General features: G+C 50.9%; 1 protein-coding gene across 1 annotated transcript; it reads left to right on the top strand.

Moving 5' to 3' along the window:
* The first annotated feature begins 3,034 nt into the window (after positions 1 to 3,034).
* Positions 3,035 to 14,413, top strand: LOC131198198 (serine-rich adhesin for platelets-like). Its single transcript, XM_058182697.1, has 8 exons — positions 3,035 to 5,101; positions 5,217 to 8,777; positions 8,891 to 10,122; positions 10,225 to 10,940; positions 11,066 to 11,115; positions 11,499 to 12,724; positions 12,879 to 12,966; positions 13,085 to 14,413. The coding sequence occupies exons 1-8, from the start codon at positions 3,035 to 3,037 to the stop codon at positions 14,411 to 14,413; spliced, it is 10,269 nt and encodes a 3,422-aa protein (XP_058038680.1).
* Positions 14,414 to 14,688: the final 275 nt, after the last annotated feature.

Here is a 14,688-nt window from a genome sequence, read left to right on the forward strand (position 1 = left end):
GAAAAGATGGATTATTATTTACCTTTGGAGGTTGGACAGTAAAATTTAAGAAATTAAATTGGAAATATGAACTATTCTTGAGAGACTGCTTAAGGAAGAAAGACATTTCAGAAGAATCCTTGGTGAATATTGGAAGATGGAACGTTGTTTTGGTATTGATTGATGAAGGTTGGATATTAAAAACTATGTACTTTATTGAAGAACAAACACCAACTCAATCGGAAATTTCTGAGAACTCTAGGAGTGGAATGGTCTGATATATAATGGATTGGAAGAAATGTATTTTCTTTGTTTCTGGAAGGAGAGTTGAGGTTTTAAGGAGTGACTATGGATTATGATTTGTGTTATATTTTAATTTTTGACTGTTAGTTTTATACCCTGTATTCGGTTCTGGGAAGTCCCGGGGGTGGGGGAGGGAAGGGGGGGGAGGGGGAATGAGGGTAGAAAATGGATTGATGGTTAATGTACAGAGATGATTGAAGATGTATAATCAATGTAAGATCAGAGCTGCCTGGCTACCATTTCAGAATGATGGGAAAGAAGGAAGGAGAAGAGAGAAGGAGGTAGGAAAGAGAAGAGGAGGAAGAGGAAAGGAAGGAAGAGGGATAGAAGAGGGAGAAGAAAGGAGTAGGGAGGAAGGAGGAGAGGATGTAGATAAGAGAAGGGGAGGATGGCGTGGAAAGTAGAAGAAGGTAGAGAAGGGAAGAGAGTTAAAGGAAGGGGGTGGTGACCGGGCAGGTCTGATTAATTGTATATGAGGGTACACTAAATTAAAAAATAATTGCTACCAACTTGCCTTCCATTGAGGACCTGTATACTGCACGAATCAAGAAGAGGGCCGTGAAAATATTTGCAGATCCCTCGCATCCTGGACATAAACTGTTTCAACTCCTACCCTCAAAACGACGCTATAGAGCACTGCACACCAGAACAACTAGACACAAGAACAGTTTTTTCCCGAAGGCCATCACTCTGCTAAACAAATAATTCCCTCAACACTGTCAGACTATTTACTGAATCTGCACTACTATTAATCGTTTCATAGTTCCCATCACCAATCTCTTTCCACTTATGACTGTATGACTATAACTTGTTGCTGGCAATCCTTATGATTTATATTGATATATTGATCATCAATTGTGTTGTAAATGTTGTACCTTGATGAACGTATCTTTTCTTTTATGTACACTGAGAGCATATGCACCAAGACAAATTCCTTGTGTGTCCAATCACACTTGGCCAATAAAATTCTATTCTATTCTATTCTATTAAATATGTTATTGGATATGAATGTTAAAATAAAACGTTTTTAATAAAAAAAAAAAGAGATAAGGATTAGGCTAGAAATACAGGCATACCAGAATGTTTCTTTCCTGCCGCTCTTGCAGGATTAACCCTGTAAAGTGGGAAAAGTTTTCTTTCAACAACCGGTTCTCCAAACTGCCCAGAAAATTAACATCTGGTTCGGGAGAACCGGTGCAAACCGGTAGCAGCCCACCTCTGGGTAGGAGCCACATCTGCACTTTTCCAGTCCTCTGGTAGTTCCAAGATCTTTGGAAAATATGATTCAATGGTTTTGAGATCAGTGAGCTCCTTCAGAACTCTGGGATGTAATCCATCTGGTCCAGTGGTGAAATCTGAACCACTTTACTACCGGTTTGCTGGCTGCGCATGCATGCTGTGCATGCGCATTTGCAGTGCGCACCATGCACCAAATGCAAGATGCACATGCGCGCACAGTACATGCCAAAAGGAGGCATGGTGTAAGTAGAACAGCGCCTGGGGTGGGAGTGGGTGATCTGCTGTGGCACACAAATCTTTTTTTCTTTTAAAAGCATTTTTTAACAAACTTTTAAAAATGGTTTTAAAACTAAAAAAAAAAGGGTCTGACAATCACGCAGCTCAGCTGGGATTGTCAGAGGCTTTTTTTTTTAACCTTTTAAAAGCATTTTTTAAAAGAAGCGGCAAGAGAGGAAGCAGGCAACTGGGCATTGGGTGGGCATGGGAAGGGGGCCAGGGATTTTTGCTTCTAGTTCTCTGAACCACCCACTGCCATTGCTACTTGATAGGCCGATCCAGTCTGAACTGAAACATTTCACCCCTGATTTGGTCCTGAAGGAGCTGGTAGATGTGATCTCAGAATCATTGAACCATGTTTTTCAAAGATCCTGGAGCACTAGGGAAATACCAAAGGCCTGGAAAAAAGCTAATGACCTATCCTTACTTTTTTTTTTATCATGAACTATCTTCCATTCTCAGTTGAGATCATGAATTTACAATGAAATATATTACTTATGATACCACAATCTTTGGAATTTCTCCAGCATCTCATGTCTCCATTTCATAAGAAATATTCTGGTGTATCTAGCAGAGACATTAATAAAGATAATAAAATGTAGATTACTTTATGGAGTCCAAATGAATCACAGATTAAGAATTATAGGGGGCATCTTGGCCAACTGAGTTGCTCTTGGGTAATAGTGCATAGACTGTTGCATGTGTATTTCATCAGTGTGCAATGAAGAATATTTGCATGCATGCCACCATGCTCTGGTTTGAAGGTCTATGTATGGCTTCAGAAACTATATCCTGATCATCAGTACAAATTTTGGATACATTTCTTATAAACAATTTGGATTATTCTATCTTTTTTTCAGTCTTGCTAGTGAGTTTGTACAGTCCCTACTACAACTGCAACAATAAGAATGAGGGAGAATAAAAATCTTCACTCTGTTTTGAAATGTGCACATCTTTGCATAGCAATAAGCAGTAGAACTATTGTTGATCAAACAGTCATGGAAATCAGTTTTTCTTCTAGCCCCGACATATATTTCACTAGAATCCTATTTAAAGTTTATGTATAGAATTAGATTTATATGTCTAACCATCTTGCCATAATAACCCTGGAAGCTGAAAAACTTCCCTATAAAATAACAACTCAGAACTGACAAATAAATGAAACCTATAATAACCTCTCAGGTAACAACAAATCTAATACATTTCTTCCCCTGCAGAAGCACAGGTCTCATCAACCATGCCCAGCTCCACAGGGAATGAGGTCACTGGAAGCACAGCTTTGACAGGGACCTTCTCCGAGCAATCCTACACTTCTTCATACCATACCAGCTTTGACAGGGACCTCACCAATGTCAATACAACCACAGCTTTCATGACTTCTCCTCCAGGTGAAACACCGAGCAGCACCGCAAATACAGGCCTCACCGACAACGAGGGAAGTACGGTCATTGATCGCACAGATTCTTCCGCAGATCAAACTCCTACCCCCACAGAAAACGGTAGCACCACAGGAACCCCTGTCACTGCAACTCTAGCTCCAACAAGAACACCCTCCCAAGAAAAACCAAGCCCTTCCGCGGAAGCCAGCAGCACCATAATTGATGTCAGCCCTCAAGCAGCATCGACCTCACTCTCAGGGGAAGGAGATACCCGTACATCAAGTGGCAGCAGGTCGACGCAGATCAGTACCAGCCTCAGCGATGGGACCGCAGACGTGATTTCCCCAAGTACCCTCCCCGGGACAACGCAGAGCTTCACAACATTCAGCATGCCGGAGAACAATGGGACTCTAGCCTCAGCTTTTACAACTTCTCCTTCGGGTTTAACACAGAGTCTCCCCTCCCAGGCCGATACCACCATAAATAATTCCCCTGAAACCACCCCATACACAAGTACTCTCTCCTCCGAGACACTCAGTTCTGCGACAGCGCACATCGCACCAGAAAATGCCACTGGCACAGCAACTGATGCCACTTCAAAACCCGCATCCGCAAGTACTCCCTCGGCAGAAGCACAGGTCTCACCAACCATGCCCAGCCCCACAGGGAATGAGGTCGCTGGAAGCACAGCTTTGACAGGGACCCTCTCCGAGCAATCCTACACTTCTTCATACCATACCAGCAGCGCCTTCAGTAATGTCACCACAAAGGCAGCTTTCTTCACCTCTCCCTCCACTGCAGCCCACAACTCTGAATCCTCACAAAGGCCCTCAGCAGAGCCCAGCACAACAACGAGGGAAGCCACTGCAAGCATAGCTTCCATAAGTGTTCCCTTGGATGAAACGCACACTCCCTCAACATCGCTCAGGACCACCGGGATTCAAGCCAGTAGACACACAGCTTCAACCACTGCTCCTTCAGAGGAAACCGACAGCCCTCCACCAAGTTCGAATCCCACAGGGAACGATATCGGTAACACCCTGGCTACCATCCGGACAACCTCAGTGGAGACACGCAGGCCCACAACGGCGCACAGCCATTTAACCCAAACGAGTTCCACAACGGCTCATGTGGCTACCACAACCCATTCCGGAAACACTCCCTTGTGGGAAACGCACACCTCCCTGACCACGCTCGACAGCACTGGGACAGATAGCACCATCGACGTGGCTTTAACTACATCCCTCTCACCTGAAAGTCATACCTCCTCATCGGATTCCACTAGAACCTTAACCGATTTCTCCACCACCATCACGAGTACAACATCTGCCGGCCGAGAAACATCCAGCTCGGATACAGATCTCAGCCGCTCAGCATCACCGAGCAACGTGACGAGCACAGCGTCCACGAGTGCTGTCTCCGGTGAAATGCGCACTTCTGAAAAAGCCCCCAGCGCCACCACAAGTGATATCAATCCTAGCACACCTTCCCCAAGACCTTTAACTGCAGAAACCCCAGGCTTCCCAACCTATAGCAGCCCCACCGTTACCAATGTCAATACAACCACAGCTTTCATGACTTCTCCTCCAGGTGAAACATCGAGCAGCACTGCAAATACAGGCCTCACCGACAACGAGGGAAGTACGGTCATTGATCGCACAGATTCTCCCGCAGATCAAACTCGTACCCCCACAGAAAATGGTAACACCACAGGAACTCCTGTCACTGCAACTCCAGCTCCAACAAGAACACCCTCCCAAGAAAAACCAAGCCCTTCCGCGGAAGCCAGCAGCACCATAACTGATGTCAGCCCTCAAGCAGCATCAACCTCACTCAGGGAAGGAGATACCCGTACATCAAGTGGCAGCAGGTCGACGCAGATCAGTACCAGCCTCAGCGATGGGACCGCAGACGTGATTTCCCAAGTACCCTCCCGGGACAACGCAGAGCTTCACAACATTCAGCATGCCGGGAACAATGGGACTCTAGCCTCAGCTTTTACAACTTCTCCTTCGGGTTTAACACAGAGTCTCCTCCCAGGCCGATACCACCATGAATAATTCCTCTGAAACCACCCCATACACAAGTACTCTCTCCTCCGAGACACTCAGTTCTGCGACAGCGCACAGCGCACCAGAAAATGCCACTGGCACAGCAACTGATGCCACTTCAAAACCCGCATCCGCAAGTACTCCCTCGGCAGAAGCACAGGTCTCACCAACCATGCCCAGCCCCACAGGGAATGAGGTCGCTGGAAGCACAGCTTTGACAGGGACCCTCTCCGAGCAATCCTACACTTCTTCATACCATACCAGCAGCGCCTTCAGCAATGTCACCACAAAGGCAGCTTTCTTCACCTCTCCCTCCACTGCAGCCCACAACTCTGCATCCTCACAAAGGCCCTCAGCAGAGCCCAGCACAACAACGAGGGAAGCCACTGCAAGCATAGCTTCCACAAGTGTTCCCTTGGATGAAACACACACTCCCTCAACATCGCTCAGGACCACCGGGATTCAAGCCAGTAGACACACAGCTTCAACCACTGCTCCTTCAGAGGAAACCGACAGCCCTCCACCAAGTTCGAATCCCACAGGAAACGATATCGGTACCACCCTGGCTACCATCCGGACAACCTCAGTGGAGACACGCAGCCCCGCAACGGCGCACAGCCATTTAACCCAAACGAGTTCCACAACGGCTCATGTGGCTACCACAACCCATTCCGGAAACACTCCCTTGTGGGAAACGCACACCTCCCTGACCACGCTCGACAGCACTGGGACAGATAGCACCATCGACGTGGCTTTAACTACATCCCTCTCACCTGAAAGTCATACCTCCTCATCGGATTCCACTAGAACCTTAACCGATTTCTCCACCACCATCACGAGTACAACATCTGCCGGCCGAGAAACATCCAGCTCGGATACAGATCACAGCCGCTCAGCATCACCGAGCAACGTGACGAGCACAGCGTCCACGAGTGCTGTCTCCGGTGAAATGCGCACTTCTGAAAAAGCCCCCAGCGCCACCACGAGTGATATCAATCCTAGCACACCTTCCCCAAGACCTTTAACTGCAGAAACCCCAGGCTTCCCAACCTATCGCAGCCCCACCGTTACCAATGTCAATACAACCACAGCTTTCATGACTTCTCCTCCAGGTGAAACACCGAGCAGCACCGCAAATACAGGCCTCACCGACAACGAGGGAAGTACGGTCATTGATCACACAGATTCTCCCACAGATCAAACTCGTACCCCCACAGAAAACGGTAGCATCACAGGAACTCCTGTCACTGCAACTCCAGCTCCAACAAGAACACCCTCCCAAGAAAAACCAAGCCCTTCCGCGGAAGCCAGCAGCACCATAACTGATGTCAGCCCTCAAGCAGCATCGACTTCACTCTCAGGGGAAGGAGATACCCGTACATCAAGTGGCAGCAGGTCGACGCAGATCAGTACCAGCCTCAGCGATGGGACCGCAGACGTGATTTCCCCAAGTACCCTCCCCGGGACAACGCAGAGCTTCACAACATTCAGCATGCCGGGGAACAATGGGACTCTAGCCTCAGCTTTTACAACTTCTCCTTCGGGTTTAACACAGAGTCTCCCCTCCCAGGCCGATACCACCATGAATAATTCCTCTGAAACCACCCCATACACAAGTACTCTCTCCTCCGAGACACTCAGTTCTGCGACAGCGCACAGCGCACCAGAAAATGCCACTGGCACAGCAACTGATGCCACTTCAAAACCCGCATCCGCAAGTACTCCCTCGGCAGAAGCACAGGTCTCACCAACCATGCCCAGCCCCACAGGGAATGAGGTCGCTGGAAGCACAGCTTTGACAGGGACCCTCTCCGAGCAATCCTACACTTCTTCATACCATACCAGCAGCGCCTTCAGCAATGTCACCACAAAGGCAGCTTTCTTCACCTCTCCCTCCACTGCAGCCCACAACTCTGCATCCTCACAAAGGCCCTCAGCAGAGCCCAGCACAACAACGAGGGAAGCCACTGCAAGCATAGCTTCCACAAGTGTTCCCTTGGATGAAACACACACTCCCTCAACATCGCTCAGGACCACCGGGATTCAAGCCAGTAGATACACAGCTTCAACCACTGCTCCTTCAGAGGAAACCGACAGCCCTCCACCAAGTTCGAATCCCACAGGAAACGATATCGGTACCACCCTGGCTACCATCCGGACAACCTCAGTGGAGACACGCAGCCCCGCAACGGCGCACAGCCATTTAACTCAAACGAGTTCCACAACGGCTCATGTGGCTACCACAACCCATTCCGGAAACACTCCCTTGTGGGAAACGCACACCTCCCTGACCACGCTCGACAGCACTGGGACAGATAGCACCATCGACGTGGCTTTAACTACATCCCTCTCACCTGAAAGTCATACCTCCTCATCGGATTCCACTAGAACCTTAACCGATTTCTCCACCACCATCACGAGTACAACATCTGCCGGCCGAGAAACATCCAGCTCGGATACAGATCTCAGCCGCTCAGCATCATCGAGCAACGTGATGAGCACAGCGTCCACGAGTGCTGTCTCCGGTGAAATGCGCACTTCTGAAAAAGCCCCCAGCGCCACCACGAGTGATATCAATCCTAGCACACCTTCCCCAAGACCTTTAACTGCAGAAACCCCAGGCTTCCCAACCTATAGCAGCCCCACCGTTACCAATGTCAATACAACCACAGCTTTCATGACTTCTCCTCCAGGTGAAACACCGAGCAGCACCGCAAATACAGGCCTCACCGACAACGAGGGAAGTACGGTCATTGATCGCACAGATTCTCCCGCAGATCAAACTCGTACCCCCACAGAAAATGGTAACACCACAGGAACTCCTGTCACTGCAACTCCAGCTCCAACAAGAACACCCTCCCAAGAAAAACCAAGCCCTTCCGCGGAAGCCAGCAGCACCATAACTGATGTCAGCCCTCAAGCAGCATCGACCTCACTCTCAGGGGAAGGAGATACCCGTACATCAAGTGGCAGCAGGTCGACGCAGATCAGTACCAGCCTCAGCGATGGGACCGCAGACGTGATTTCCCCAAGTACCCTCCCCGGGACAACGCAGAGCTTCACAACATTCAGCATGCCGGGGAACAATGGGACTCTAGCCTCAGCTTTTACAACTTCTCCTTCGGGTTTAACACAGAGTCTCCCCTCCCAGGCCGATACCACCATGAATAATTCCTCTGAAACCACCCCATACACAAGTACTCTCTCCTCCGAGACACTCAGTTCTGCGACAGCGCACAGCGCACCAGAAAATGCCACTGGCACAGCAACTGATGCCACTTCAAAACCCGCATCCGCAAGTACTCCCTCGGCAGAAGCACAGGTCTCACCAACCATGCCCAGCCCCACAGGGAATGAGGTCGCTGGAAGCACAGCTTTGACAGGGACCCTCTCCGAGCAATCCTACACTTCTTCATACCATACCAGCAGCGCCTTCAGCAATGTCACCACAAAGGCAGCTTTCTTCACCTCTCCCTCCACTGCAGCCCACAACTCTGCATCCTCACAAAGGCCCTCAGCAGAGCCCAGCACAACAACGAGGGAAGCCACTGCAAGCATAGCTTCCACAAGTGTTCCCTTGGATGAAACACACACTCCCTCAACATCGCTCTGGACCACCGATTCAAGCCAGTAGATACACAGCTTCAACCACTGCTCCTTTAGAGGAAACTGACAGCCTCCACCAAGTTCGAATCCCACAGGAAGCGATATCGGTACCACCTGGCTACCATCCGGACAACCTCAGTGGAGACACGCAGCCCCGCAACGGCGCACAGCCATTTAACTCAAACGAGTTCCACAACGGCTCATGTGGCTACCACAACCCATTCCGGAAACACTCCCTTGTGGGAAACGCACACCTCCCTGACCACGCTCGACAGCACTGGGACAGATAGCACCATCGACGTGGCTTTAACTACATCCCTCTCACCTGAAAGTCATACCTCCTCATCGGATTCCACTAGAACCTTAACCGATTTCTCCACCACCATCACGAGTACAACATCTGCCGGCCGAGAAACATCCAGCTCGGATACAGATCTCAGCCGCTCAGCATCATCGAGCAACGTGATGAGCACAGCGTCCACGAGTGCTGTCTCCGGTGAAATGCGCACTTCTGAAAAAGCTCCCAGCGCCACCACGAGTGATATCAATCCTAGCACACCTTCCCCAACACCTTTAACTGCAGAAACCCCAGGCTTCCCAACCTATAGCAGCCCCACCGTTACCAATGTCAATACAACCACAGCTTTCATGACTTCTTCTCCAGGTGAAACACCGAGCAGCACCGCAAATACAGGCCTCACTGACAACGAGGGAAGTACGGTCATTGATCACACAGATTCTCCCGCAGATCAAACTCGTACCCCCACAGAAAATGGTAGCACCACAGGAACTCCTGTCACTGCAACTCCAGCTCCAACAAGAACACCCTCCCAAGAAAAACCAAGCCTTTCCACGGAAGCCAGCAGCACCATAACTGATGTCAGCCCTCAAGCAGCATCGACCTCACTCTCAGGGGAAGGAGATACCCGTACATCAAGTGGCAGCAGGTCGACGCAGATCAGGACCAGCCTCAGCGATGGGACCGCAGACGTGATTTCCCCAAGTACCCTCCCCGGGACAACGCAGAGCTTCACAACATTCAGCATGCTGGGGAACAATGGGACTCTAGCCTCAGCTTTTACAACTTCTCCTTCGGGTTTAACACAGAGTCTCCCCTCCCAGGCTGATACCACCATGAATAATTCCTCTGAAACCACCCCATACACAAGTACTCTCTCCTCCGAGACACTCAGTTCTGCGACAGCGCACAGCGCACCAGAAAATGCCACTGGCACAGCAACTGATGCCACTTCAAAACCCGCATCCAAGTACTCTCGGCAGAAGCACAGGTCTCACCAACCATGCCCAGCCCCACAGGAATGAGGTCGCTGGAAGCACAGCTTGACAGGGACCCTCTCCGAGCAATCCTACACTTCTTCATACCATACCAGCAGCGCCTTCAGCAATGTCACCACAAAGGCAGCTTTCACCTCTCCCTCCACTGCAGCCCACAACTCTGCATCCTCACAAAGGCCCTCAGCAGAGCCCAGCACAACGAAGGAAGCCACTGCAAGCATAGCTTCCACAAGTGTTCCCTTGGATGAAACACACACTCCCTCAACATCGCTCAGGACCACCGGGATTCAAGCCAGTAGACACACAGCTTCAACCACTGCTCCTTTAGAGGAAACTGACAGCCCTCCACCAAGTTCGAATCCCACAGGAAACGATATCGGTACCACCCTGGCTACCATCCGGACAACCTCAGTGGAGACACGCAGCCCCGCAACGGCGCACAGCCATTTAACCCAAACGAGTTCCACAACGGCTCATGTGGCTACCACAACCCATTCCGGAAACACTCCCTTGTGGGAAACGCACACCTCCCTGACCACGCTCGACAGCACTGGGACAGATAGCACCATCGACGTGGCTTTAACTACATCCCTCTCACCTGAAAGTCATACCTCCTCATCGGATTCCACTAGAACCTTAACCGATTTCTCCACCACCATCACGAGTACAACATCTGCCGGCCGAGAAACATCCAGCTCGGATACAGATCTCAGCCGCTCAGCATCATCGAGCAACGTGATGAGCACAGCGTCCACGAGTGCTGTCTCCGGTGAAATGCGCACTTCTGAAAAAGCCCCCAGCGCCACCACGAGTGATATCAATCCTAGCACACCTTCCCCAAGACCTTTAACTGCAGAAACCCCAGGCTTCCCAACCTATCGCAGCCCCACGTTACCAATGTCAATACAACCACAGCTTTCATGACTTCTCCTCCAGGTGAAACACCGAGCAGCACCGCAAATACAGGCCTCACCGACAACGAGGAAGTACGGTCATTGATCGCACAGATTCTCCGCAGATCAAACTCGTACCCCACAGAAAATGGTAACACCACAGGAACTCCTGTCACTGCAACTCCAGCTCCAACAAGAACACCCTCCCAAGAAAAACCAAGCCCTTCCGGAAGCCAGCAGCACCATAACTGATGTCAGCCCTCAAGCAGCATCGACCTCACTCTCAGGGAAGGAGATACCCGTACATCAAGTGGCAGCAGGTCGGCGCAGATCAGGACCAGCCTCAGCGATGGGACCGCAGGACGTGATTTCCCAAGTACCCTCCCGGGACAACGCAGAGCTTCACAACATTCAGCATGCCGGGAACAATGGGACTCTAGCCTCAGCTTACAACTTCTCCTTCGGGTTTAACACAGAGTCTCCCCTCCCAGGCCGATACCACCATGAATAATTCCTCTGAAACCACCCCATACACAAGTACTCTCTCCTCCGAGACACTCAGTTCTGCGACAGCGCACAGCGCACCAGAAAATGCCACTGGCACAGCAACTGATGCCACTTCAAAACCCGCATCCGCAAGTACTCTCTCGGCAGAAGCACAGGTCTCACCAACCATGCCCAGCCCCACAGGGAATGAGGTCGCTGGAAGCACAGCTTTGACAGGGACCCTCTCCGAGCAATCCTACACTTCTTCATACCATACCAGCAGCGCCTTCAGCAATGTCACCACAAAGGCAGCTTTCTTCACCTCTCCCTCCACTGCAGCCCACAACTCTGCATCCTCACAAAGGCCCTCAGCAGAGCCCAGCACAACGAAGGAAGCCACTGCAAGCATAGCTTCCACAAGTGTTCCCTTGGATGAAACACACACTCCCTCAACATCGCTCAGGACCACCGGGATTCAAGCCAGTAGACACACAGCTTCAACCACTGCTCCTTTAGAGGAAACTGACAGCCCTCCACCAAGTTCGAATCCCACAGGAAACGATATCGGTACCACCCTGGCTACCATCCGGACAACCTCAGTGGAGACACGCAGCCCCGCAACGGCGCACAGCCATTTAACCCAAACGAGTTCCACAACGGCTCATGTGGCTACCACAACCCATTCCGGAAACACTCCCTTGTGGGAAACGCACACCTCCCTGACCACGCTCGACAGCACTGGGACAGATAGCACCATCGACGTGGCTTTAACTACATCCCTCTCACCTGAAAGTCATACCTCCTCATCGGATTCCACTAGAACCTTAACCGATTTCTCCACCACCATCACGAGTACAACATCTGCCGGCCGAGAAACATCCAGCTCGGATACAGATCTCAGCCGCTCAGCATCATCGAGCAACGTGATGAGCACAGCGTCCATGAGTGCTGTCTCCGGTGAAATGCGCACTTCTGAAAAAGCCCCCAGCGCCACCACGAGTGATATCAATCCTAGCACACCTTCCCCAAGACCTTTAACTGCAGAAACCCCAGGCTTCCCAACCTATAGCAGCCCCACCGTTACCAATGTCAATACAACCACAGCTTTCATGACTTCTCCTCCAGGTGAAACACCGAGCAGCACCGCAAATACAGGCCTCACCGACAACGAGGAAATACGGTCATTGATCGCACAGATTCTCCGCAGATCAAACTCGTACCCCACAGAAAATGGTAACACCACAGGAATTCCTGTCACTGCAACTCCAGCTCCAACAAGAACACCCTCCCAAGAAAAACCAAGCCCTTCCATGAAGCCAGCAGCACCATAACTGATGTCAGCCCTCAAGCAGCATCGACCTCACTCTCAGGGAAGGAGATACCCGTACATCAAGTGGCAGCAGGTCGGCGCAGATCAGTACCAGCCTCAGCGATGGGACCGCAGATGTGATTTCCCAAGTACCCTCCCGGGACAACGCAGAGCTTCACAACATTCAGCATGCCGGGGAACAATGGGACTCTAGCCTCAGCTTTTACAACTTCTCCTTCGGGTTTAACACAGAGTCTCCCCTCCCAGGCCGATACCACCATGAATAATTCCTCTGAAACCACCCCATACACAAGTACTCTCTCCTCCGAGACACTCAGTTCTGCGACAGCGCACAGCGCACCAGAAAATGCCACTGGCACAGCAACTGATGCCACTTCAAAACCCGCATCCGCAAGTACTCCCTCGGCAGAAGCACAGGTCTCACCAACCATGCCCAGCCCCACAGGGAATGAGGTCGCTGGAAGCACAGCTTTGACAGGGACCCTCTCCGAGCAATCCTACACTTCTTCATACCATACCAGCAGCGCCTTCAGCAATGTCACCACAAAGGCAGCTTTCTTCACCTCTCCCTCCACTGCAGCCCACAACTCTGCATCCTCACAAAGGCCCTCAGCAGAGCCCAGCACAACGAAGGAAGCCACTGCAAGCATAGCTTCCACAAGTGTTCCCTTGGATGAAACACACACTCCCTCAACATCGCTCAGGACCACCGGGATTCAAGCCAGTAGACACACAGCTTCAACCACTGCTCCTTTAGAGGAAACTGACAGCCCTCCACCAAGTTCGAATCCCACAGGAAACGATATCGGTACCACCCTGGCTACCATCCGGACATCCTCAGTGGAGACACGCAGCCCCGCAACGGCGCACAGCCATTTAACCCAAACGAGTTCCACAACGGCTCATGTGGCTACCACAACCCATTCCGGAAACACTCCCTTGTGGGAAACGCACACCTCCCTGACCACGCTCGACAGCACTGGGACAGATAGCACCATCGACGTGGCTTTAACTACATCCCTCTCACCTGAAAGTCATACCTCCTCATCGGATTCCACTAGAACCTTAACCGATTTCTCCACCACCATCACGAGTACAACATCTGCCGGCCGAGAAACATCCAGCTCGGATACAGATCTCAGCCGCTCAGCATCATCGAGCAACGTGATGAGCACAGCGTCCATGAGTGCTGTCTCCGGTGAAATGCGCACTTCTGAAAAAGCCCCCAGCGCCACCACGAGTGATATCAATCCTAGCACACCTTCCCCAAGACCTTTAACTGCAGAAACCCCAGGCTTCCCAACCTATAGCAGCCCCACCGTTACCAATGTCAATACAACCACAGCTTTCATGACTTCTCCTCCAGGTGAAACACCGAGCAGCACCGCAAATACAGGCCTCACCGACAACGAGGGAAGTACGGTCATTGATCGCACAGATTCTCCCGCAGATCAAACTCGTACCCCCACAGAAAATGGTAACACCACAGGAATTCCTGTCACTGCAACTCCAGCTCCAACAAGAACACCCTCCCAAGAAAAACCAAGCCCTTCCATGAAGCCAGCAGCACCATAACTGATGTCAGCCTCAAGCAGCATCGACCTCACTCTCAGGGAAGGAGATACCCGTACATCAAGTGGCAGCAGGTCGACGCAGATCAGTACCAGCCTCAGCGATGGGACCGCAGATGTGATTTCCCAAGTACCCTCCCGGGACAACGAGCTTCACAACATTCAGCATGCCGGGAACAATGGGACTCTAGCCTCAGCTTACAACTTCTCCTTCGGGTTTAACACAGAGTCTCCCCTCCCAGGCCGATACCACCATGAATAATTCCTCTGAAACCACCC

Source organism: Ahaetulla prasina, chromosome 4, assembly GCF_028640845.1.
Source record: "Ahaetulla prasina isolate Xishuangbanna chromosome 4, ASM2864084v1, whole genome shotgun sequence".
Taxonomy (NCBI): domain Eukaryota; kingdom Metazoa; phylum Chordata; class Lepidosauria; order Squamata; family Colubridae; genus Ahaetulla; species Ahaetulla prasina.